Source organism: Solanum pennellii, chromosome 11, assembly GCF_001406875.1.
Source record: "Solanum pennellii chromosome 11, SPENNV200".
Taxonomy (NCBI): domain Eukaryota; kingdom Viridiplantae; phylum Streptophyta; class Magnoliopsida; order Solanales; family Solanaceae; genus Solanum; species Solanum pennellii.
The window spans coordinates 1,421,850-1,444,713 of record NC_028647.1 but is presented as its reverse complement, the minus strand read 5'-3'; the positions used below and the strand labels follow the sequence as shown (position 1 = coordinate 1,444,713).

At 32.1% G+C, this 22,864-nt stretch overlaps 3 protein-coding genes and 1 long non-coding RNA gene across 6 annotated transcripts; 1 reads left to right on the top strand and 3 right to left on the bottom strand.

The window, feature by feature from the left end:
* Nucleotides 1-1,191, top strand: LOC114074842. The gene is made up of 2 exons (XR_003575147.1): nt 1-286; nt 1,018-1,191. It is a non-coding gene; the product is annotated as an uncharacterized LOC114074842 (long non-coding RNA).
* Nucleotides 1,192-7,122: 5,931 nt separating this feature from the next.
* On the bottom strand, nt 7,123-12,503 carry LOC107004555 (vesicle-associated membrane protein 727). Of its 3 annotated transcripts, none has more exons than XM_015202795.2 (6): nt 12,348-12,503; nt 11,212-11,427; nt 10,915-11,119; nt 10,678-10,798; nt 7,638-7,700; nt 7,123-7,556 (listed from the first exon to the last, which is right to left on the bottom strand). In XM_015202795.2, the coding sequence occupies exons 2-6, from the start codon at nt 11,399-11,401 to the stop codon at nt 7,413-7,415; spliced, it is 723 nt and encodes a 240-aa protein (XP_015058281.1). In that variant the 5' UTR covers nt 11,402-11,427; nt 12,348-12,503; the 3' UTR covers nt 7,123-7,412. The 3 variants fall into 3 exon arrangements, with proteins under 3 accessions (XP_015058281.1, XP_015058283.1, XP_027769001.1); XM_015202797.2 differs by lacking the exon at nt 12,348-12,503 and adding an exon at nt 12,243-12,338; XM_027913200.1 differs by lacking the exon at nt 12,348-12,503 and adding an exon at nt 11,781-11,832.
* A 722-nt stretch (nt 12,504-13,225) lies between these two features.
* Nucleotides 13,226-17,070, bottom strand: LOC107004556 (uncharacterized protein At2g38710). Its single transcript, XM_015202798.2, has 5 exons — nt 16,680-17,070; nt 15,354-15,473; nt 14,686-14,800; nt 13,907-14,000; nt 13,226-13,781 (listed from the first exon to the last, which is right to left on the bottom strand). The coding sequence occupies exons 1-5, from the start codon at nt 16,781-16,783 to the stop codon at nt 13,585-13,587; spliced, it is 630 nt and encodes a 209-aa protein (XP_015058284.1). The 5' UTR covers nt 16,784-17,070; the 3' UTR covers nt 13,226-13,584.
* Nucleotides 17,071-17,483: 413 nt separating this feature from the next.
* On the bottom strand, nt 17,484-21,983 carry LOC107004554 (multiple myeloma tumor-associated protein 2 homolog). Its single transcript, XM_015202794.2, has 4 exons — nt 21,810-21,983; nt 20,221-20,310; nt 18,318-18,585; nt 17,484-17,992 (listed from the first exon to the last, which is right to left on the bottom strand). The coding sequence occupies exons 1-4, from the start codon at nt 21,850-21,852 to the stop codon at nt 17,620-17,622; spliced, it is 774 nt and encodes a 257-aa protein (XP_015058280.1). The 5' UTR covers nt 21,853-21,983; the 3' UTR covers nt 17,484-17,619.
* Between the last annotated feature and the right edge of the window lie 881 nt (nt 21,984-22,864).

Genomic DNA, 22,864 nt, shown 5'->3' with positions numbered 1-22,864 from the left:
TCTCCACAACTACACACCTCTCACATTTCTTTTTTTTTTTTTTGGTTACAAAAAAAAATGAAAAATCAATTTCAAGAATTAAACTTTAGGGAATTTATGGATGTGTTAACAAAGCAAGAACAATATTTTTTTCAGAAAAAAGCAGCTGAGAATAAAAATGAGAAATCATATATTAATGAAATTTTTGGTGAGCTTTATTTTGAAGAAAATAATGGTGAGTCATCCATAGAACACATTTTTCCTCCAATGCCAAAAAAAAATTCTAGTGAAAATAATGCTAATAAAGGTATTATTTCCTCTCTTTTTTATTTCTCCGTAAGTATGTTTGATACGATTAAAGTCATTTTTTAGGAAAATTTTTTTTTAGGAATTTCTTTTGAATTTTCAAATTTTTTTGAAAAACTCTTTTTGATGGAAACGATCTAGCTCTACTGTATCCCGAAAAGATAGAAGTAATATATGTGTATATTTTCTCTAGAATATCAGATCTCACTTATAGGATTACATCAAATATATTGATGTTTTTTTTTCGTTGTTGTTTTTTCGATGGAAAGTAAGATATGATGTTTTTCTTTTTTTGTTGTTTTTTCGATGGGAAGTAAGATATGCATATATCCTACTCTTTCCAGATCTCATTTGTAAGATATCATTGAATATGTTATTGTTGTTAGTATCGTCTTTTCGATGGAAAGTATTAATTTTCCTGGAAAATATATTTGCTAATTGGACCACTACTAAAAACACATGATATTTCTGATGAAAAGCTCATCAAAAACATTATTTCTTACAATTTTTTTCTAAACATGTCTTTATACAAAAATATGTACATAATGTCAACAAGTTCTATAGAAAAAATACCAGAAAATGACTTTTTCATGTTTTCTTGTAAAAAGGATTTATATGTCATATCAAATATACTGTTAATTAATTACATGTGTCTACAATAAAATAATGTATTTTTTTTAATCTTATTTTTATTTGCCTTTTTTATTTCCCCTCTTATAAATTGTGATGCAGGTAAAGGAGGAAAAAAATCAAATGATGCTAAGAAGGAAGATGTTAGCTAATGTTATTAGTGTGATGCATGTTTGTATCTTGTCTTCATTATTAAGCTAAATAAACATCATCGATATATCTTGTTGACAAGTCGTTTAATTATTTTTATCTGATTTAAAGATCTATATTTAGTTATTTTTGTCTGATTTAAAATGGGATGAGATGCATTTCGAATTACTTTCTATATGTAATTAAGTTACAATTTTGCTTGCATATATAGATCATTTAAAACTTACGAGTTCTTATAACAAATTTAAGTTATACGAAAGTAATAAAAATTTACAATCAAACATAAATAGATATTAGTTTTGAAATTATACATGAGTTTATGATTTATTTATTTTCTATAAGTATGATATATAAGATCTAAATAAAAATTATACTAATAATTATCGTGACTAACTATATATATTTTGATCTAGATCTATTCGCCTATGCAATTTATCTCAAATTCATAATTTTTTAATATACTAAATTAATCAAACTCTAAAACGAACATTAAATAGGAAGTTACTAACCCCAAAGATGATTTTGCAGTTGAGAAACATTATAAAAGCTGACTATGATTATTAGACTGACTGAGATCCAATGTGTAAAGTTTCGAAATAAGACAAAGTTTGTTACTTTTTTGTCAAGTAGGTAAATTATACGTATCAAAATTAGGGGTGGGGTGGGGTGGAGGTGGATCGAATTATCATATATACTATTATTATCATATATACTATTATTATCTCAATTATTATATAACCATCATTATCTATACTTTTAAATATCACGCATTTTACTATTAATTAAGAGTTTTCTATTATATATTTAAAAATATATATTTAGATACATATATTTTTGCTATTAGATACACAAAAATAGAAAAAGAGGCTAGCGAAATGATGAGGAAAGCGAGCGAAGTTTGTTATGTATCTCATGTATATGTAAATTACATTAGATACATGTATATATATGTATTTACTCGGATTAGAATATATCTGAAATGTCAGATACATAGGAGAGCGATGAGCGAAATGTGTGAGAGGCGCAAATACGGCCTAAAAATTGATGTCTCATCCAATTGGCCCAATTATCTATGAACTGGACATAAAAATAATCAGAGACTTGACCGTAACCTAATATCCCGACTCAATAATTTTTGTCTGAAGTTCAAATAACATTAATGAACAGAGTCGAAGAAAAATGAATAATTCAGTGAAAAAAAATTAAATAAAAATTATATGAACTTCAGTCATATGTACTTGAACTCCTGTTAAGCTAGTAATCCAACTATGAGTTAAACCAAACCCATAAGTGTTTTTCCAAATAATTTATATTAATAAATTTATTAAATATGTATAAATGTCAAAAATCTAAATGAGGATATTATATTTTCAAGCCTAACTTGTTTTTGTTCATCCTCTTTTATAATTTGAAAATAGTATTGAATTGTCAATTTTAATGAGAATGACTAATTACTCCTTGCATAAAGTAAAGTAATCTTCTTATTTGGTCAAAGAAACAATTAACGGTCTAATTATTATTAAATATAAATCTAGTCCAACTCATTATACTAATCTTTATGTAGTTTGCAATTAATTACAATCACTCAATGCACATTTCTCATTTCAAAAATATTATTTTATAGGATAATTAATATGCTTTAAGTTATAGATACAGTCCTAGTAATTTAAAATTACATACTTACCTCTTTATACAACAGAAACTTTAAATAAATATAGCTTGAATTATAATAATTGTGTATTACAAGAGCATTAAGTGTTTAAATTTTTTTAAAAAAAACATGAATTATACCACCAAACTAAACCATTATTTAATTGGTCACAATTAATTAACGTTAAATTTCCATTAAAGAAGCTATTAAAAAGGACAAAGACAGTAAAAATATAGCAAACGTCTAAAAATTTTAGAACTACAATATAATGTTTTTTTATAAAATGATTAAACTCTAAATTGAAATTTAGGAATAATTATGGAATAAAATATGGTGCATCATGTGTATCTAATTTGGCTTCACAAGTTACTTAATAAACATTCCTTTATGATAATTTATTTTGTTGATTTTCTTGAATACATGTTGGAAGAAAACTAGTAGGTCATTGACGATATGAATCTAAATAAGAAGATATCGAAATTTAAAATTAGAGTAGAAAGTTAATTATTAGTAGGTAGTTTAGCATTGTTTAATTTTCTTTATTAGTAACATTATTATTCTCCTAATATCTTATTCTTTTATATTAACATGTTATCTCCTTTATTTGTTTCAATTTTCGTATTATTGTTGTTGATATTGTTCTTTACTTCATTATTTTGGACACAACGACATTCGTTATTATATTTTTTTTATTATTGTATTTTCTTTTCAAATCTACTTTAATATGTTTTACCTGATGGTCATATATGTTCAAAGTAAAAAAAAAATTAAAACAATTGATATTTAGTTTAATCACATTCAATGTATATTGTAATATATAAAATGACAATAATTTAGATAGGAAAAACACAATAAATAATTGATGGGTAAAATTCACCAAAAAAATGAAAATTTTAATGTATTTTTGACCATTAATTAAACATATATAATATGTCTTTAAAATATCTTTAATTCTTAGGACAGACTTATTTTGAATATACTTTGATTTAACATTTAATTAATCTTTAACATACTTACCATTAATACATTAATATCACATGGATAGAAAAAGCAGTCACACAATCTTTTTTCATAATTCAATCATATTACAAAAATCTATTAAAATTTTATTTTGGCTATATATATCATCCCAAAATCATTTTTTTAATAAACAAACATATCATTTTTCATTTTTTTATCTTTCTCCAAAGAAAATCATGAGTAGAGAATATAAGTATGTTAGCCTTAGTGACCTTTTGAAAACAAATCCAGTCCAATTAACAAAATTCACAAATGCAGCACCAACTTTTTGTATGCCTTCTCCAGAGCATAAAATTGAAGAAACTAGTGGTGATTACTCACTTTCTATTTGAATTTATGAACAAACAAGTTTAATTTTCATTATAAGTTGTTTTTACCATTCAGGGTACAGTCAAATGGTTAAGATTTTGTCACTCTTAATCAGATGTCTCGAAATATAAATCCTAAAATGAAGTTCTCTTTTGTGATGAGTGTTCTAAACCCCCCTCTCACCCCCCTCCCCCACCCTTAACCAAATGGTTAAGATTTTGTCAGTCTTAATCATATGTCTCGAAATTTGAACCCTAAAATGAAGTACTCTTTTTTTATGAGTGTTCGAAACTCCCCCCACCCACAATCCCCTTAATTTTCATTAAGTATCGTTTTTACCACTTTAAGGGTATGGTCAAATGGTTAAGATTTTGTCACTCTTAATCATATGTCTCGAAATTTGAACCCTGAAATGAAGTGTTATTTCATGATGAGTGTTTGAACCTCCCCTCCCCCCTCCCCCCCTTAATTTTCATCAAATATATATTATTTTTACCACCCCCAGGATATGATCAAATGGTTAAGATTTTATCATTCTTAATCAGATGTCTCGAAATTTGAATCCTGAAATAAAGTGTTCTTTTATGATGAGCATTCGGAACTCCCCCATCCTCCCCCGCAATTTTCATCAAATATTGTTTATACCACTCTAGGGGTATGGTCAAATGATTAAGATTTTGTTACTCTTAATGGTCTCGAAATCTGAACCTTGAAATGAAGTATTCTTATATATAGACAACTAGAACCGCCTCCTCCCCTTCGTTTATTTTTATGCAAATCTAAATTAATTAAACTGGTGGAATTCAGATTGTTTTCTTTTCTTCTTTCTTAAAATTAAATTCATTTTTTTTCTTTTTGTGATTTTTTCTCTCTAGAGAATGTGAAACAGGACGAGGAAGAGGCGGAGACGGAAAATGAAGTGGAAGAGAAGCCAAATAACAAGGGGAAAAGAATTATCAAAGGGAGAAGAGGAAAACTCAAGATTATGTACCTGATGAAGAAGGAAAAGAGGCAGCTCATGAAGTAGAAAAATCATGAATTAAGAGTCTATGTTTTTGCCATTTTCATCAAATTATTGATGTTGTTTAATAATGTCATGTTTTTTAAATTTTCAAGTTAATTTTGTTGCAAGGGGTATTAGAAATAGCCAAGACTCAAGAGTGGCACTTGATATATTGCTTTTTATATCTATGAAATTGTTATCATTTTGGTTTAGTGTTTGCTAGAATTTTACTTGTTAATTTCATTCCAACACTATAATATAAGGATTATATTCTACTAGTATATGAATGTAAATAATACCAAGAAAATAAAATAAATTACACTATTAATTAGATATCAGATCTAGAAAATAAGTAAAACTTAAACTGATGACTTCGATATTTTTTTATGTTATTTCTTGGTAGAGAAGGACTTGCGTCGCTTATTTATTTATTTTCATGTTTTGATCCCCTCTTTAAAAGTAAATGTTTCACTATGCTTATTAAAATTGTTTAATAATGAGTGAAATCTCATATGATTAATGAGAATCATGTATAAATTATGTACCTAATAAGATCAATGTTGTCAAACTAAAGAACACAAAAATTACCAATGGCTAGCTAGTGGTTTTCAACGCAAAGTGTAATTAAAAAAGTGGATTTTAATTAAAAAAAACGAAAAGTAAAAAATAAGAAATATAAATGTAGACGTGAAAGAAGAACAATTATATATAACAACCAAGAATTTTGTTGATAAAGGAATTGAAAATCAAAACACAACAAAATTCATTCAAATTAAAATCGATTCGAATTTATAATTCTTATTTCAAAGAGGTTATTTTTTAAGTTTCTGATTTGATGAATAGTTTTTAAAATAAATTTCTCAAATGCCTCCTAAGATTGATAATAACATTTGAATTAATTAATAATAAGAATAAGCTTGAGATCCACTTGAGTAGTTATGCTTTAATTTGGTCAAAATTCAGGAAATATGATTAATTAATTAATTAATTAATTAGTTTTTTTCCCATTTTGCATCATGTATCTTTTTCTCTTTTTTCTTTTTTGGGTAATTTGCATTTTTGTCTTTTTACTTCCTTTCAAACTAGTTTATTCGTTCATTTTTATTTGACGTACTAAAAATAAATAATTAGTTTTACTTGTTTATTTTATACCTATTTTACCTTTATATTATTAAGAGAATTTATTGAGCGACTAATCATATTGATGGGTTCGCTTAGAGAATTCCTTTATGTTGCTTATTTCGAAGTTTTACGTAAAAAATAATTATTAGTAGTAATGAAGAATTAATTTTCGCTAAATATGTATTTTTAACGGCAATTAGAACTCTTTGTATATGTCTCCAAAATCTTTAGCGATATTAATTTTAATGACACTTAACTAAAAATTTTATCACTCTTTATTAACAAACATAGGATTATTAACAAACATAGGATGATTTCTGAATTTGGTTAACAAATCACAACAGTTGATTTATCTATAATAGGTTACTGATTTAATATTATCAATTATTAACGGTTTGAGATTTTTTTTAATGAGTTAATCGAGTAATCAATAGTAAATTGATAAATTATGTTTATACCAATTGACATATAAAGTTCTTGACTTAGAATTTAATTTCATACTTTTATTTCTAGTTCTCTTGAACTCTCAATTATTCTACAATGTTTCAATATTTACTTTTGAGAAAGATACAATTTGTCAACTCATTTGCCACCTTTTTTAAAATGATTTTTAATGATTTTTTGGTGCGTCAAATCTTATCAATTAAGCCGATAACCAGAACTGATAATAATCAATAACTGGTAAACCAATACACAATGGTCAATATCTACTACATGTGGAGTGACACACCATATTCCTATTCTTAAGCATCAAAATCAATACAATCACTCTAATGATGTCTTTACAAATAAACATCAAGTTTACATCTATGCTTTGTCTAATGTCACACAAGTTTTAGGAATAATGAAACATCATGCACAAATAATATTAGTACTACCAATTTGTCAGGTATGAAACATAGTCACAGTTTCTTGAACAGCATTAAGCAATAAAAGAGCTGAAAAACAGATATATACAAATCTTCACACATATTTTCAGATTTTAAGTAGTTATTCTTGCTGTTCCTGTACGCGTTGTGGTGTGTACGTCTAGCCACTCTTTACAATCGTATGATGAATTGTTACGCTAATTACACACGAATAGCTAACAATACGTATACTAATAGGTACCATACCATAGTATTAAGTCACCAAAACAAAGCATCCGCAGCATTGTCTCACATTTACAAGAAAGGTTTTGTACACTACAGAAATGAGAGATAAAAGTGTACTATTACCAAATGATTACGTCGAAATCTCTTTTCAACAACTGAAACCTCCACAAGCGAAAAGCCAAACGATGATAATGAAAATTACAATAGCACCACCAACCATCAGTTTCATTTGAAGGTTCTGAAACCACATCTTGCGACGAAGCTGCCTTCCTTGCCTCTGGAAGCTGTCAGCCTGAACGCGTTCACAGTTGTAAATCAGCACAATCACTATAGGTTATTTTTAAGTGCAAATACTCTGTAAAATAGCACGTACCTGGAACTGAAGGTTCTCGGTTTTATCCACTAGCAGTTCAATCTTCTCACCCCGATCCAAAACCTGCAACACAAAATGTCTTTAATATGTAATTTCAACCAGAAGAAGCACAAAGAACATAACCAAGAAACACACTGAAGCAAAAGCAATGATGAGTTTTCTAACAGTCGCTAATTTTCTCAAAACTTGATTTACATAATCATATCTTGATATATTTTTTCATTATATAAAATGTTAACCAAAAACAAGAAGAAAAACAGCCACTTTGTATGGAGGGTCAGGAAACAAATCAAGCAAAATAGCACTTAACTGAGATCCAGCTTATTAGGATGAACTACTCTCTGTTTCTCAATTATCCCCAAAAGAGGCAACCTCTTATTTTCGTGTAAGATTTAATCACTCACCCTCTGTCATGTGACTTTAATGGCATTCCTTAGTCACTAAAAGCCTAAAACCCGTGATTATGAGGATATCTATCTATTAATTCCATTATGATAAATGTAGTGAACCTAATAGTACCTCTTGATCTGATTTTCTGTTTGAATAAAACTTGTCCAAAAAAATAATTAAGAATTTACGCAGAAAAGACAGCAGTTTGCAGCAACAGTTTTACCGAGGCAGGTCAAACTCATCAAAGCACATCCGACTATGGAAGCGAGATGATTCTAGAAAATCTCCCACCTCACTTAAGCGAGAACAGTCATCACAGTTTATGAGTTCTTGCACATGCATGCAATCTTCAATTCTTAAGTAAATCTCCACACTATCAATTAGATTTAGCATTACACCTTTAGAAATGCAATACAAAAATGTTACTCCCTCTGTCCCTATTTACTTGTCCATTTTAACAAATCCAGAAAGTACAACAATTTTTTCCTAATATGCCCTTATTTAATTCTAGAAAAATTCTAGTACTACTAAGTTGTAATTCATGCTTTTTGGAACAATAAAATACATTTATTATACTTGGGGAGTTGCATAATCTTTTAAGTTAAGGATAAAATTGTAACTAACCTATGATAATCATTGGTGCCTTAATATGTGTGTCACTTCTAAAGTGGACAACTTAATAGGGACAAACGGAGTAACAAATTCTGTGATGTGAATAAAGTGGTGTCAATAAATTTCAGTTTCAGAACTAAATACTAGTCGTTCTGATAATTTTACAAAATGCGATACCTGTTATTTCATCCTAGAGTTCAAGCAATGAGAAATTTTTCACCCAAACGTTCTATAGCATTATCAGCCAAAGAAGTACCAACATTAAAAATTAAGATTACTCTTGAAAAAACTAAACTCTAATCCAGAAACTTTAATATTCTCTGGAAGCTGCAAGTTTATGCTTTGTTTATTTCAATCAACTATGCCTCGGTCCTACACTAGTTGGGTTGGTTGTATAGAGCCCTCATTGCATTCCAAGACTCAATCATTTGTGCTTAAAATGATTACAAGCTCTCTAACACTGGAGGGTTCTCTTATTTTAGTCTATGCATATAAATCTATTTGTAATATGCTACTATAAATATGATAACAATAACTAACTGAACCCAATAGTGATACAATTTAGGGTCTGAAGTGGTGGTGATGGTGGTTATCTGTATCAGGAGCATTCCGATTATCCCTTTTTTATTTTGGAACAGGAGCATTCCAATAATCTTGTCATCAACCAATCCTTCACCACAATAAACATGGTAACCACCATCACTACCACCCACAAACCAAAGACACTGGCGATCAAATGTTTTCAGTACTTGAGTAGTTAGCAGACAGAATACTTGCAAAACATATTCTACAATCCCCAGGACCAAAGTTCGGGAGCATAACTCCAGAAATATGTTTAAAACATCATAATGGAGAAGTTTAACAAAAACAATAGAAGATAATGTGTGGTGTAGCAAGTGTTGGATTTACTCTATCAATCTCCTAGTGTCACACCTCTATAGTAATAGTACCGAAGTCGATAAGCATACCCAGTGTGATCTCACAAGTGGGCTCGGGGGAGGGTGGGTGTATGCATTCCTTACCCCTAACTTGTGAGAGGTAGAAATGGTATTTCCAATAGACCCTTGGCTCAAGAAAATCCTTTTCAAAAACAGGTTACACAGATACAAGAAAAAAACTACGGTGAAAAGCATTGACGAAAAGAAGTACTGACCACAAAAAAGTAACACAATTAATAGCAAAAAAAGGTATCAATTAAGCCATGAATCTATAAATGATGGAAAGAGGGAGGCAATCACATTTGGCTGAATAGTGGATAACTCAACCATAATCATTTTCTTGGTGACAAGTTAATACATATACAATACAGAACACATGCTAGTTTAAAATCAAAATTTTGAGAAGGCATGGGAAGCATATTATTAAGATGCACTCTGTTGTATTACACTGAGCGTATTGATACTGAGCCTAATTATACTTATATCTACACAGTACTTAATACACCTTTTCCTATGTGGGACACTAAGTCTACTATATACATTAACAATCTAATAAATGTAACATTAAAGTAAGATGATGTGCAAACTGGGCAACATTCTTAACACTTTGTACTCTTTATCAAAATATGTTTAGAGTCTCAAGTTATGGAGAGTTTGCAAAGTCAAAATCAATACTAGAACTCACTACTATCGTCATCATAGCCATGTCGTCAATCACTCCTAGTGCGAAACAGACTTGGTGGCTACCTGTTCCATTCTTACTAGCAGAGGCTTTATCAACATTTAAAGCGTCATTGTACAAGTTCACAAGGCTTAAAATTTCCCTCAGTTAGACAACAATAAGCTGACAATATTACTACCCTTATACAAAATGGTCAACTATCAGATAGAGTGTAGCTACTCCAGACAATTACTTGGAGTAATAATACCCAGTCATCTTCCCTATTTGATGCAAGAGCCTGATCATCACCAGCATAATTTTGGTGTTGTATTCGCTAAGCACATATTCATTGCGAGAGACAATAGGTCTTCTTACATAACTTACTCCATAGATGCACCCTTCCCGTAAAAAAATAAGAGATAGAACATCAACACTTTACCTTCTCAATGTTGTCCATCATTATTCCTTTGACTTCTGTGATTTGAGCCTTCAATTTAGAGAGCTTGCTCATTTCATCAGGATGGTTCATACAGTATTCCATGTGCTCTTTAAGTTTTGGCCTAGTAATTCCAGAATAAATAAATCCAAATTAATTGGCTGATTTTGGACTCTATACTAAGTCTAGCTGCTACAAATATATTATAAATTGTAGGTGAAAAAAATTAAATATACAAACCCAAATTCTCTGTCAAGATTGTACGCAATGCTAAAACGATCCCCGAATAGATCATCATCTTCTTCATCATCATCAGCAAGAGGATGTGGATCGCCATCATTTTTGATACTTGAACCATAGCGTTTCTTGAAATCATCCTTAACCCTTTCAAGAAACACAAACGGTACACTTCTTCCTGTTGGTTCATCAGCAACAACTAGGAAGACTACAAAATTGTGTTGGTAGCAATCTAGTCAGAATCCAGTTAACCAAAAATAAATTATACACAACATAAAAAAATATAAGAAGAATGAATACCAAATCCACTATCTAAAAGGAAGTTGAAGGTGTGACTGTCGCATGAGTACGTATATTTGCTACTATTTGAAGGGAGCTTCTGCAAGCACTGGACAGCAATGGTACTAAAGTTCCCTGAATAAGGTGTATGCTCAGCTAGAACAACAGTCCCTCTCGCAACAAAGCTATAAATCAAACCTTTTGGATTCATTTTCAATCACAACTTCAATTTGATGCCTGTAATTCAAAAAGACCAGTCTTAAATCCCTTACTAAGATATGCAAATATCTAACACAAAACAAAAAATATCAGCTTTTCAATAAATTTAGAGACTAGACTACCACATTCACCTTCACTGAATTTATAACGCTTCAAAATTAAAAAGGAAACGAGTAACGCTATGAGGTGGTTCAAGCTGCTACAGATGAAGAAAGACAAACTAAATGTAGACAACATACAGAATTCATCAAGAAAACGTGGAGTTACGTGGAGTTTCGGAAGTCATATAAAGATTCAACCAGTGCAGGTGAGAATCCAATGAACTTTCCAGTGGTGTGCTGGCGGTAGATACTAATTGGCTGAAATCTTACATTTCTGAGACCGAAAAGGAGCAGAGTCAGCACACAATTGTCATGGCTGCAGCTGTGGTGAGATTGACCAGCCAAATCAGGGTTGCATGCAATTATCCAGCATACAAATGAACACACTCACCAAAAGAAAAACCTTTTCAAGAGATTAGGGACTACAACATTCGCCTTTAACTAAATTGATTATGCTTCAAACTTGAACAAAAAAAAGTTCTTCAAGCATAATTTTTTTTTGCATCTATCAAAAAAAAAAAAAGAAACTCGCTTGTACTTACACCAAAGTCCTCAATTTCAGAGTCTAAATGTGAGGGAAAATTAGGAAAAACATAATATAATACACAAACTCAAATATATAACCGAACAGAGAGTCAAATCAAAAATATGAAACTACAATTCAAATCCGGATAACGAAGATCAAATTATCTACAATTAACTACCCTAGAAACACCAATATCATACAATTACCAATACTTCCGATCAGATCTTCGCCGACAAAGTTCAAAATAGAGAATCGCTACAAACAATCTGTGCCGAAAAAAATTACATAAACAAGAGAGAGAAAGAGAGTACCTGAGATTGGAGAAATTGCGATTACTTAGTGTACACGACTGAAAATGGAGCTTTAGATTTCGCAGAACAGGGTGGGTGGGTGGATTTTGTCTTTAATAGCGATGGAGTCGAGGAGTTGAGGTTAAACTGTATTATGAATTGTGATTGGCAGTGTTAATTATGTGATTTTGACTTTAATTAAACTGATTGAGCGGTTTATTATTAATAATTTATTTTCATATTAAATTAGATCGTTATATTTTGGAATTTACACGTTATCCTTTTCATTCCAACTTGTGAAATTATATTGGATATTATGTTATAATAGTGTTCATACCTACTATGTCAACATCTGCTTAATATAATTTGCCTCTACCTCACGAGACAAAGACATGAGTAAAATATGCATATACCGCACCTTTGTCAAATTTTTCGTGAAATCATATCATATATGTTGATGTTGTTGAACATTTATTCATGACGAGTACTATAGTGTTTGAGCCAAGTTTTGCACATCTCGAGTATTAAAGTTTGAGCAACATAGCGCAATAGTAATGTAAATAACTAAACACCAATTCATGAAATCACATCAGATATGTTGATGTTGTTGAACATATATCCATGACAAGCACTAGAGTGTTTTGAGCCAAGTTCTGCACTTCTCGAGTACTAGAGTCCAAGCAACACAACTTAATAGTAATGTAAATAACCAGACATCAGCTAGTGAAATCACATCAGATATATTGATGTTGTTGAACATTTATTCATGACGAGTACTATAGTGTTTGAGCCAAGTTTTGCATATCTCGAATACTAGAGTCCGAACAACATAGCTCAATGTAATGTAAATAACTAGACACCAGCAATAACTACAAATTATTCTCACAGCAATCTGAAAATATTCAAGATTTGTATCTCAAATTCTCAAGTAGAGAACTAAAGCACATAGCCAACAGGAATAATTTTTTAACCACAGAAAGCAGACAGTTACATTATAACAAACATAGCCACAAATGCAGCTTTTTAAAGGAACTGTTGAAGTTCAATTTTTTTTTGGGTGCACTCAGCACTGAAAATGAGTTCAGTTTCAGTCTCGAAGAATAGCGTAAAACGTTTATGAAAACAATCACTAGACAGGGTTGGAATCTATAACAACATATTCCAACCATGAATTTTAGAATGGTTTTTATCTTCCAGTTAACCAAAATCATCTACTGGTCTTAAGGTGGAAGATTCCTCCGAACAATCCATACGTTGTTCAAGCTTTCACACCGTTAATAGTTGGATCGAGACCTCGGGTTTCCTTAACATGATCCACATATTCACTGTACTGCATAGTAAATAATGTACTCTGGTATCGAGTTAGATGGATTTGCTTCCTCAATGATTCAGTTATAGGTCCATTGTAACCTGCTTTGCGTATCAGCGAGTCAATTGCTTCTATAACGGTCCACCCTGGAGACAAAATTCAATAAGTTCATCTTGCAGCTCAACTAGTTCGACAAGCGCCAGAAAAACTTAAATAGACAAAATATGCACAACGTTCTGTGTCGGTGATAGGTAAGGGAGAAGAAAATTACCTTCATGAGCGGCCACCTCAGGTAGGTACGTGGCGTTTCTTCTTGTGTTATAGTTAGGGTCAGTAAATTCAATAATTATCCCATGCTTCCCTACCTGAAGAAATTTATTACATTCTTGAGAACAAAATACTAATACAGCAAACCAACAAGAGAGAAACAGTTGTGGCCGAGTGGTCAAAGTTGAGAAAAAGGGATGCAGGTAGATAAAAAATCTCATATGATTGTCAACAATGACGAGGATTTACACACTGACGAATCATGAGCATAGACCACCTTACGGAAAAGAAAATACGGAAGGTGAATCATCTAAAAACCAATAAGAGAGTTGAGAAAATGTAAAATGATGACTGACATTTGATTTAAGAATTCGGATTCTCATGAGGGAGCAAATGAAGAAAAGAAGACTTTGTTCTAAGCTTCACGATACATGTTTAGGGAGTTATACAAGTTCAAAGGCAGATTTGATTGTCATGCTTGTGTAACAAATTTTCAATAGCCATCACCCCAAACAAAACTAAACTCTACAATCCCATCCAAGGTCAGTATAACGTCTTAGAAACAAATAATCCAGGCAATGTGTCAACACCATTCTAAGAAGTGAAATCTGACGGCCTAAATTATGGCAAAATTTGCTTCTTATTTGAATTCTTTTGGTGCTCATGAGTTTGATCCACAAAGCCATGATGCAATCACAAAAAGATATATGTCAAGCATACAAACATGTAAATTTCCTCCATGATTTAAGAATCAGAGATTCAAAGTAAGTTGAAAAGCAGTACCTCCCAATCAAGGTAGTTAGCTGCAGTCTCATAATTAGTGAGAATTGAAACTGTACACTGTAAAGTAGGTAACTCTTTAGCCTGTATCGGAGGAAAACGACGGTCCCTGAGAGCACTGCAGATGAATTCAAATATGTAAATACGTAGATACAGTGTCATCAGATATAACATAAGTTTTTATTTAGGCCGTAACAAAATTTAAGAAAATAAAAGCAGCGAGCAATCACTTTCTTAAGAACCCAAGAGTGTGACAAACTTAAGGTTTCAAAGCAAGTCAGCACAAGGAAAAGGAAGTGTAACACGTCATTTATACTCAAACAGTGAAACCGAAGAGATTAAAGTGCAAAAAATCTCAAGATTCATTTATCTGCAAACTAACATACTTAATCATGAATATAGTACACTAACAGTATGAAATAGAATGCTTTCACACGCCCAATAAGTGTCCAATAAATTGTATAAAAAAAATGTATCAAACATACACAAGCCAAACAACAAATGTAATCCTTCAAACAGTTTTGCCAATAATAATTGGCTTTGATTCAACAAATTCTTTGTCACATAATGAAGCTCAATAATCTTAATATCATTCCTATTTATTAACTAACAAACATGAAATAGAGTTGCAAAGAGGTACTTCAAATAAAAGAACTTCACTTGCAATCTACCTTGTCAGAGCATAATCCTTGAAACCATTAACAATGCAGCGAGCTTCCAGAGTGCCAATGCATCCGCGCAAACGAGGCTCCCCACCATTCACCACTTTCTTCCAAGTCACAAACAGTGGGCTGAAATGCAGTTTGAGCCACATGAGAGCAAAATCCAAATTCATTTTCGTATTGGTATGCCATTTCATGAGTTATAGATGAAAGACTGATGTTAGCTTACAAAAAGGGACACCAAAATATCCTTACCCCATCTAAAAGCAGATGCGTTTTCCAACTTATTAAGACTATACTTAGAACATTTTGTCATGAGCACAAAATACATAGACAGAACAAGCTTCGTGAAACATACCTTCACTTGATGAAAGAAAAAGATGTTACAAGGAAGACTAACGATTAGAAATTTGGTGGTGGTGGTGGACTGGTGGTGTTGGGGTGGGGTGGGGAAATACAAAGAAAGGGAAGCTTCCAATAGAAAAGGAATGCCCTACATAAAAATCTTATTTGAAAAAATGTTCTGATATAAAGGAAAAGACAATTTTGAAAAGGCCATGAGAAATCAACACTTACAAAGAGTAACAAGTGGCAATTGGAATGAAAGAAGCTAAAAATCACATCTTTTTTATCAGTATAAGTTAGAATCACATCTTGTGAGCACATCATTGACAGATGGCACTAAACAACAAAATAAACAGGTAATTTTCCAGATTCAAGAACACAAAAGGATTGAATCAGCATTGACCCTTCCTATTCCCAGGCCTCAGCACCATGCAACCAAGAAAATAAATTGTTAAGTAACTTGTACAAAAGAATCTTAACTCATTTCAATCTAAAGATAGAGAAATTGCACATATCTTCTGAAGGGAATTTTACACATTCCCCACAAACTATGCCACACAAGGATAACAAAGATATGTTCACACATAGCAATAACAATTAGGACTAGTCCCAACCAAGGCAGGGTCAGCTATATTAATCATTACTTCTTATATACATATCTCACAAACATATCACATTCACAAAAGGGTAATAAAGATATGCACACACATTGCAACAAAAACAACAATCAGGACTCAGTCCCAACTCCCAATCATAGGGTCGGCTATATAAATCATCACTTCTTCTTCTAAGCTCAACATATATGGGTTTGCTCATATAGTAAGCACACTCCACATCCAACTCTAAAAAGAAGCTCAACTCATATACATGCATACAAAAATTCAAGACACCCCATCTACAAGAAAACAAAAAAAGACACAAACTTTATCAATATGGTTGTCTGAAGTTTTAAGCTAAAACAAAAAGGGGCAAAGAGAAAAATTAGCTTACTGTTCACCCTCATCAAAAGCAGGAGGAGGAGGTTGTTCCTTGTTGTAGTGAGACACCAATGTATCAAAACAGTAAACAGCCATCTCCCTATTTGCAGACACCATCTTTTTCCTCCCTGTTAAATTCAATCAAATTTCACACAAAACAAAGAATCGATCTTTCAATTATCAGTTAAACAAATCAATAGATCAAATTTCAGTCAAATTAAAGATTCTGAAAAAAGGGGTTTTCCCTTTTTTTATATGTGCCTAACAAATCCCTAAGCAGAATTGGGTACAGATTACAGAATAAGAACAAAGCAAAGAGCCTTGTGAGTATTCTCTCCTCTTCCTTTTCCACTTTGGGCTCTTTTTTGAGTTCTCTTTTTTTTTTTTTGGCTGGTTCCCAAGAATTATTATTATATTATTATTTAGAGTAGTGGAAAAGCCAGTATTTTATTTTATTTTTATATTTTGTTTGGATAGAATAACTTAATATTTTAAATTATTTTTTTGCTTTGTTAATTTCGTCATTGACCAACCTTCTAGAGAATGGCCAAAAAAGTCCCCTCGATTGCTGGAAACTATCATATTTAAGCAAAAGACTCGAAAGCAACGTGACTAACTTTTATTTCGTTTCGTACGTGAAATAAGAATAATTATTTTGAGATAAAATTTGAAACTAGATTTAGTTTTTGTTCTATTTGAGTTACGATTGTAGTTGAGGGTTCATTAAATCCCCCTCGATTGTTTGTATCAAGTATGTCCACATACTTCCGAAAATATTTATCCTAAGATCAGTTATTTTTAACGACGGACCAATAAATAAAAGCTGAAGAGTATATCTGACCATTTTCCATCTAAATACAACAGAACAAACTGAATTCAACACAAATATTCAGAATGAAATTGTTAAGGTAAATGATAGCAAGCACACAATAACTAAAAGGATTTATTGAAGTTTAATCTGAATCAGAATCATGTCTTCTTCTTCTCTTCTCCTTGTCTTTCTTGTGTTTCTTCCTGTCATCTGAATCGCGGGTGTGCTTCCTCTTATCGTCAGAATCACGGGAACGTTTCCTCCTGTCATCTGAATCGCGGGAATGCTTCCTCCTATCATTTGTATCATGCAAATGTCGCTTATCTCTCCTCTCATCCTTTTCCCGTCTCTTCTCTTCTCGTCTCTTCTTCTTTTGGCTCCTTTCATCCTCAGACTCTTCTTCATTCTGTAGGGGTGCAACAGGGAGACTTGCATTAATCTTTTCTACAGGCTCATTGATCGGATTAGATGGAAAAGCTGATGGTGAACTTGGTTCTTCCCAAGGTTTGGGCAATCTGCAGAATAAAGAAGAAACAAAGTCCTTTATTATTTTCTCTGACTCATAATTTTAGTTTAACTCTACAACCTTTCCATCTTCAAAGTCAAGTCACTATTCCCCAACTAGCAATAAAATTCAGCGACAAGGGCGAGGAGAAATAGTGCACATAAAGCGAAACAGGTGAAATAAAATGACGGATAAGAACCACAAAAATCTAAAGAGAACATCCAATGCTAGTGAAATCAGTCAGTGCACATAAAGTGCAACAGGTGAAATAAAATGACCGATAGAACCACAAAAATCTAAAGAGAACATTGAATGCTAGTGAAATCAGTACTTACTTTGAGAAACCAAGACCGTCCACCCGAGCAGCTTCAGAATGCCCTGCTCCCAAGTCTTCTGCAGTTGAACCTCTCTTCACAAGTTCAGACAACTCATGTTTGTCTAGCCGAGTACCTTGAGGACGTGTGGCACGCTTAGGAGCTAAGCCCAGAGCCTCCCTCATTGACTGCTCCTCCTCTTCTTTAATCCTACGTATTTCTTCTTTTGCTGCCTCCATATCCTTATCCTGGGATTTCTTATCACGGGTGTACCAATGAAGATCTTTCCCTGTACAAGGGGGAGAAAACACCACAGTAAGATGTAAAATATGCCACTAGTTAAGACTATGTAATGAAGAAATAAAATGTCCAGTACAACATACCCACATCTTGCCCCAGTAAAAAGACTCGGGATCCCAGATAAAACATGGATTTAGTACCTCAGGATTCCAACATGTTATTTATGATTTAAAACCAATATTGGCTAGCTAGTTTTGTACAAATATGCATCTACTCACACTCAGCAATATAATTACAGTCAGTCTACAAAGCAAGGCTGCAAAATCTACTCCGAAGAATACAAGATTAGCCAAAGGTGCAAGTAGCACACATTAAGGACAAATAAGTAGAGTTCACTTGAGATTGTTTTATATTTTTTGCATCAACCTCCAGATGAAACGGTTCTTAAGCATGAAGCTAATGGTGAGTGAGGGTGTAAAAAGGAGACGAAGTAGACTTCAAATAACCTTGGAGATGGGTAGCAATATGCAAAAGATTGTATGTATCATTAGAAGTTCTCTCTTGGTTTTTTCCAGTATCACCTAAGTACTGAGGTATTGCTGATTTTATAAACAAAATGCTACCTTCTTTTTTAAAAAAAAAAGAACTAATTACCTAAGGGCTTGGCCTCTTTGTGCTTCTTCGGCAGAAGAAGTCGTTTCTTCAAGCTCCCCTCACCTAAGTCACTTTAATCGACGAAGCGCTTGCTTTTCACAACGATGACCTAGACTTTGAATTGTTTGCATTTAGTTACCATAATCTCGACCTAATATCACTTTAACTTCATTCTTATGAGAGCTAAACTTCATATGCGTATATTCTATCTAATTTCTACTCGTCTGAAAACCCTCAATCACTTGAGAGCTTCTTCACAACTTCAATTTTTCATCTCGCTAGTCTCATCAATTGACACAATATCATCAGCAGGTACATGTGACATCAAACATCATCCTATAAGCTATTGTTCATCTCATCCAACATTAGAATGATTAAATTCAAGCTTACAGAAGATCCTTGGTTAAAACCTACAATTGTACTAAACTCCTTACTTACCTGTTTAAAAAAATATAGTGAACTCCTTTATATTTCCTCCAACTGTTCTCACACATCTGATTGCTCCTTTCTACATGCTTTTTATGACATTAACCTACTCGATGTGAATTTGTTTATTCTGAAGTATAGTTATTTTAGCATTCTATCACATACTTGACTGAACAACTATACTTGATCAAAAACTCAATACAACATACAACCAGAACTTCCGGCAAAATCTATAATGTATGGCGTATGATAATAGATAACATAATTTTAGCTCTAAACTTGGGCCAGCAAATAAAAAAACACCATGAAGTACTTCATGTTGCAGTTTATTGGGGATACTTCATGGATATATTACTTTTTTCATATCTCTTCAGAAAAAGAAAAAAAAGAGAAGCTCTTATACATAGGGATCAACATACATACCATTCTTTAATTTACAATGGGCACAAACTACTAATGCACAATTAGCATGTGCCTTGGAGAAAACAGAAGAAGCAATATGTTTCTCATCGACTATTGACCAAAGAAAGATTGATATGTTTCTTATCGAGTAATTTCCAACAATTGCAATTGTGATACATAATTTGAGAACAAGAATATATACCTTTCTGCCATCTCCCAACTGCTGCTTTTATACTATGGCCAATATAATTTTCTCGATGTTTATCAACCTTCACATCATCCCAGCTAAATTCTGTTGCAGCAAAAAAAAATATACATTAAGAACACCACAAAATAGGACAAAAGTATAACAGCTTGATTCTTCAGGAAAAAAACAAGGAAGAACCTCCTATGCCATCTACAAAAGAACTTTATTAAGCGTGTCTGAACTAGAAAGCATCATAATTCAATATTCTTTTCTGAGAAAATAAGTATAATCATTGACTCTAGGAACAGCAAGAATGCAGACCAGATCTAGTTGCATTAACAAATAGGAACTAATTTGTAGGAGCAAATGCATGATTCACCCTATACAAGCAGCAAGTACCAGAAACCTCTCGAATCTAACAAAATGGAAATATGGCCTTCTTTATCAAACAAATATAAACATGGACTTGCAAAATACAAACATCAAATTATCAGAAGTACGTAAGTCGACATAGCTCCATGTATATGTTCTTTGGAGCTAGAGCCAATCAATAGAATGAAATGAAAGAATGGTACGCCTAGGGCGACGAACATGGCTCAAGAGTGTCTATACAAAGCCCATGCATTGAACATTGTCCCCAGAACCCAACCTTAACTCTCCTCCTTCACATATCCTCTGACTTCACCCAAAACTAACACATAAGATAATGGTTGCAGCAGCTCTCTTCTTTGTCATTTTTATAACAGGTAAAAACAGGACCAATATTTTCCCACTTTTCCTTTTTGGAGCAGCAAACTCTCTGCCTGTATCATTTCTTCTTCTTTTATCATTTAAAAAATCTGGTCATGTAACCCTTAACATAATGTTCCTACACCACAAAACTACTACAATATCCTTCATAATATTAAAACCTCAACCTGATGTATGACCCACCGAGCTAGACAAGCTGAATTTACAAGCTCATACCTCCTCCAACTTTTTCCCCAACTTCCTCAGATCGAAAGCATAGTAACAGTAATTGTTGTTATTTATAACTCCTAATAAAACTTTCCCGTTCCAATCCTACTAAATAACAACAACATACCCAATGTAATCCATTACACTACAAGTGAGGTCTGAGGAGGATGGTCTGTACGCAGCCTTACCCCTGAGAGATCATTTCCGATAGACCTTTGGCTCGAGAAAGCATATAAAAAATCAAGAGCAACTACAATAATGAAAAAGTCATGTAGCAACAACAAATCATACAGGTATAACTAAAGCAAAGGAAACAACAGAGAAATTGATAAGATAAGAGAAACTAGACAATACTCGACTACCTACTAATTCTCTACCTTAATTCCTCGACCTCCATATAGGAAATCATTTCTTCCTTCCTATCTAATCCTCAACGAGTGCTAGGTTAACAACAACAACTTGAATAATCTCAACTTCAATTCAATACATAATAAAAAAAACCTCGATCTATGTTCGAGGATTAGCGATTCTCTCAAATTTTAACCATATGTAACCAAATTATACTAACAATTGATAAAACGTAATACTATAAGAAGAACAAAAACAACGAAACCCTAGATTAACAGATATGAGCAAAGAAAGCTTACGATCTCGGCCGCCACGAACGCCGCCTCTAGTAGGATGATACATCGTTTGCCCCTTCTTCTCCTCTCTAAACTCAGATTTTGAATTTCACAAATGAAGTCAAAATTGAGGTGTTGAAAACGGAGAACACAGAATGACAGATATGGTCCTTATTACTCTTTAGGCTTAAGGCTCCGGAAAAATATTGTATAAAATTAATATTAATATTTGTAATAATGTATATATTTTAATTTATAAATTGAAAATATATTATTTATAGAAACATAGTTCATTAATATGATGAAAAAAGACGTGTAAATTGTGAGATTGTAATATCTTCAATTATACTAATTCATGATTGAAAATCTTTTACGTTATTATTATAAAATAAAGTATATAGCAAAAAGTGTATTTCACACACAAACAAATTACTCCTAGTAATTAGTACTAGTATACAAAATTAATGTATACCTATTATATTGTTTTAATAATTTTAACAAATAATTCATTTAATAGAATGTATCAAGAAAAAATAAATATTCATTAATATTAATTGACTTCATGTATTATATATTATATAATTAATATATAAGAAAAATCGTGTTAGTAATATTACAAGAGAAAATACGTAAAAGTGATACTTGAAGTTGTCTCAAATTTTCAAAAAGACAATTTAATTATGTGAGTGTCCTATTACCCAAAAAAAACTTTTAAGTAACTTTGTAAATAGACTATTCTGATCCCTTTTTCCTTATGTTTGTTTACACACAAATAAAGCGTGTGAATAGAAACTTTTACTTTCAAAAACGAATTAAAAAATGTCAAGTGTCAAATTTTTCTTTATTATTTAGTTACGTATACTTTAAATACATCATCTTCCCCAATTTTACGTCTTTTTGTTCTTGTTATGGCTTAACACTCCCTTGTCCAGGTCAGGGGAATCAGAAAACAACAATTCCAATGAGCCCCTAAAAATTGATACTAAAGTTTTACTACTATTATATGGAGATGGTTGTTTTCCGCTCATTCACACATTTTATCAATAGATGAATAGCCTTTAGCTCTTAAGAATGATAAA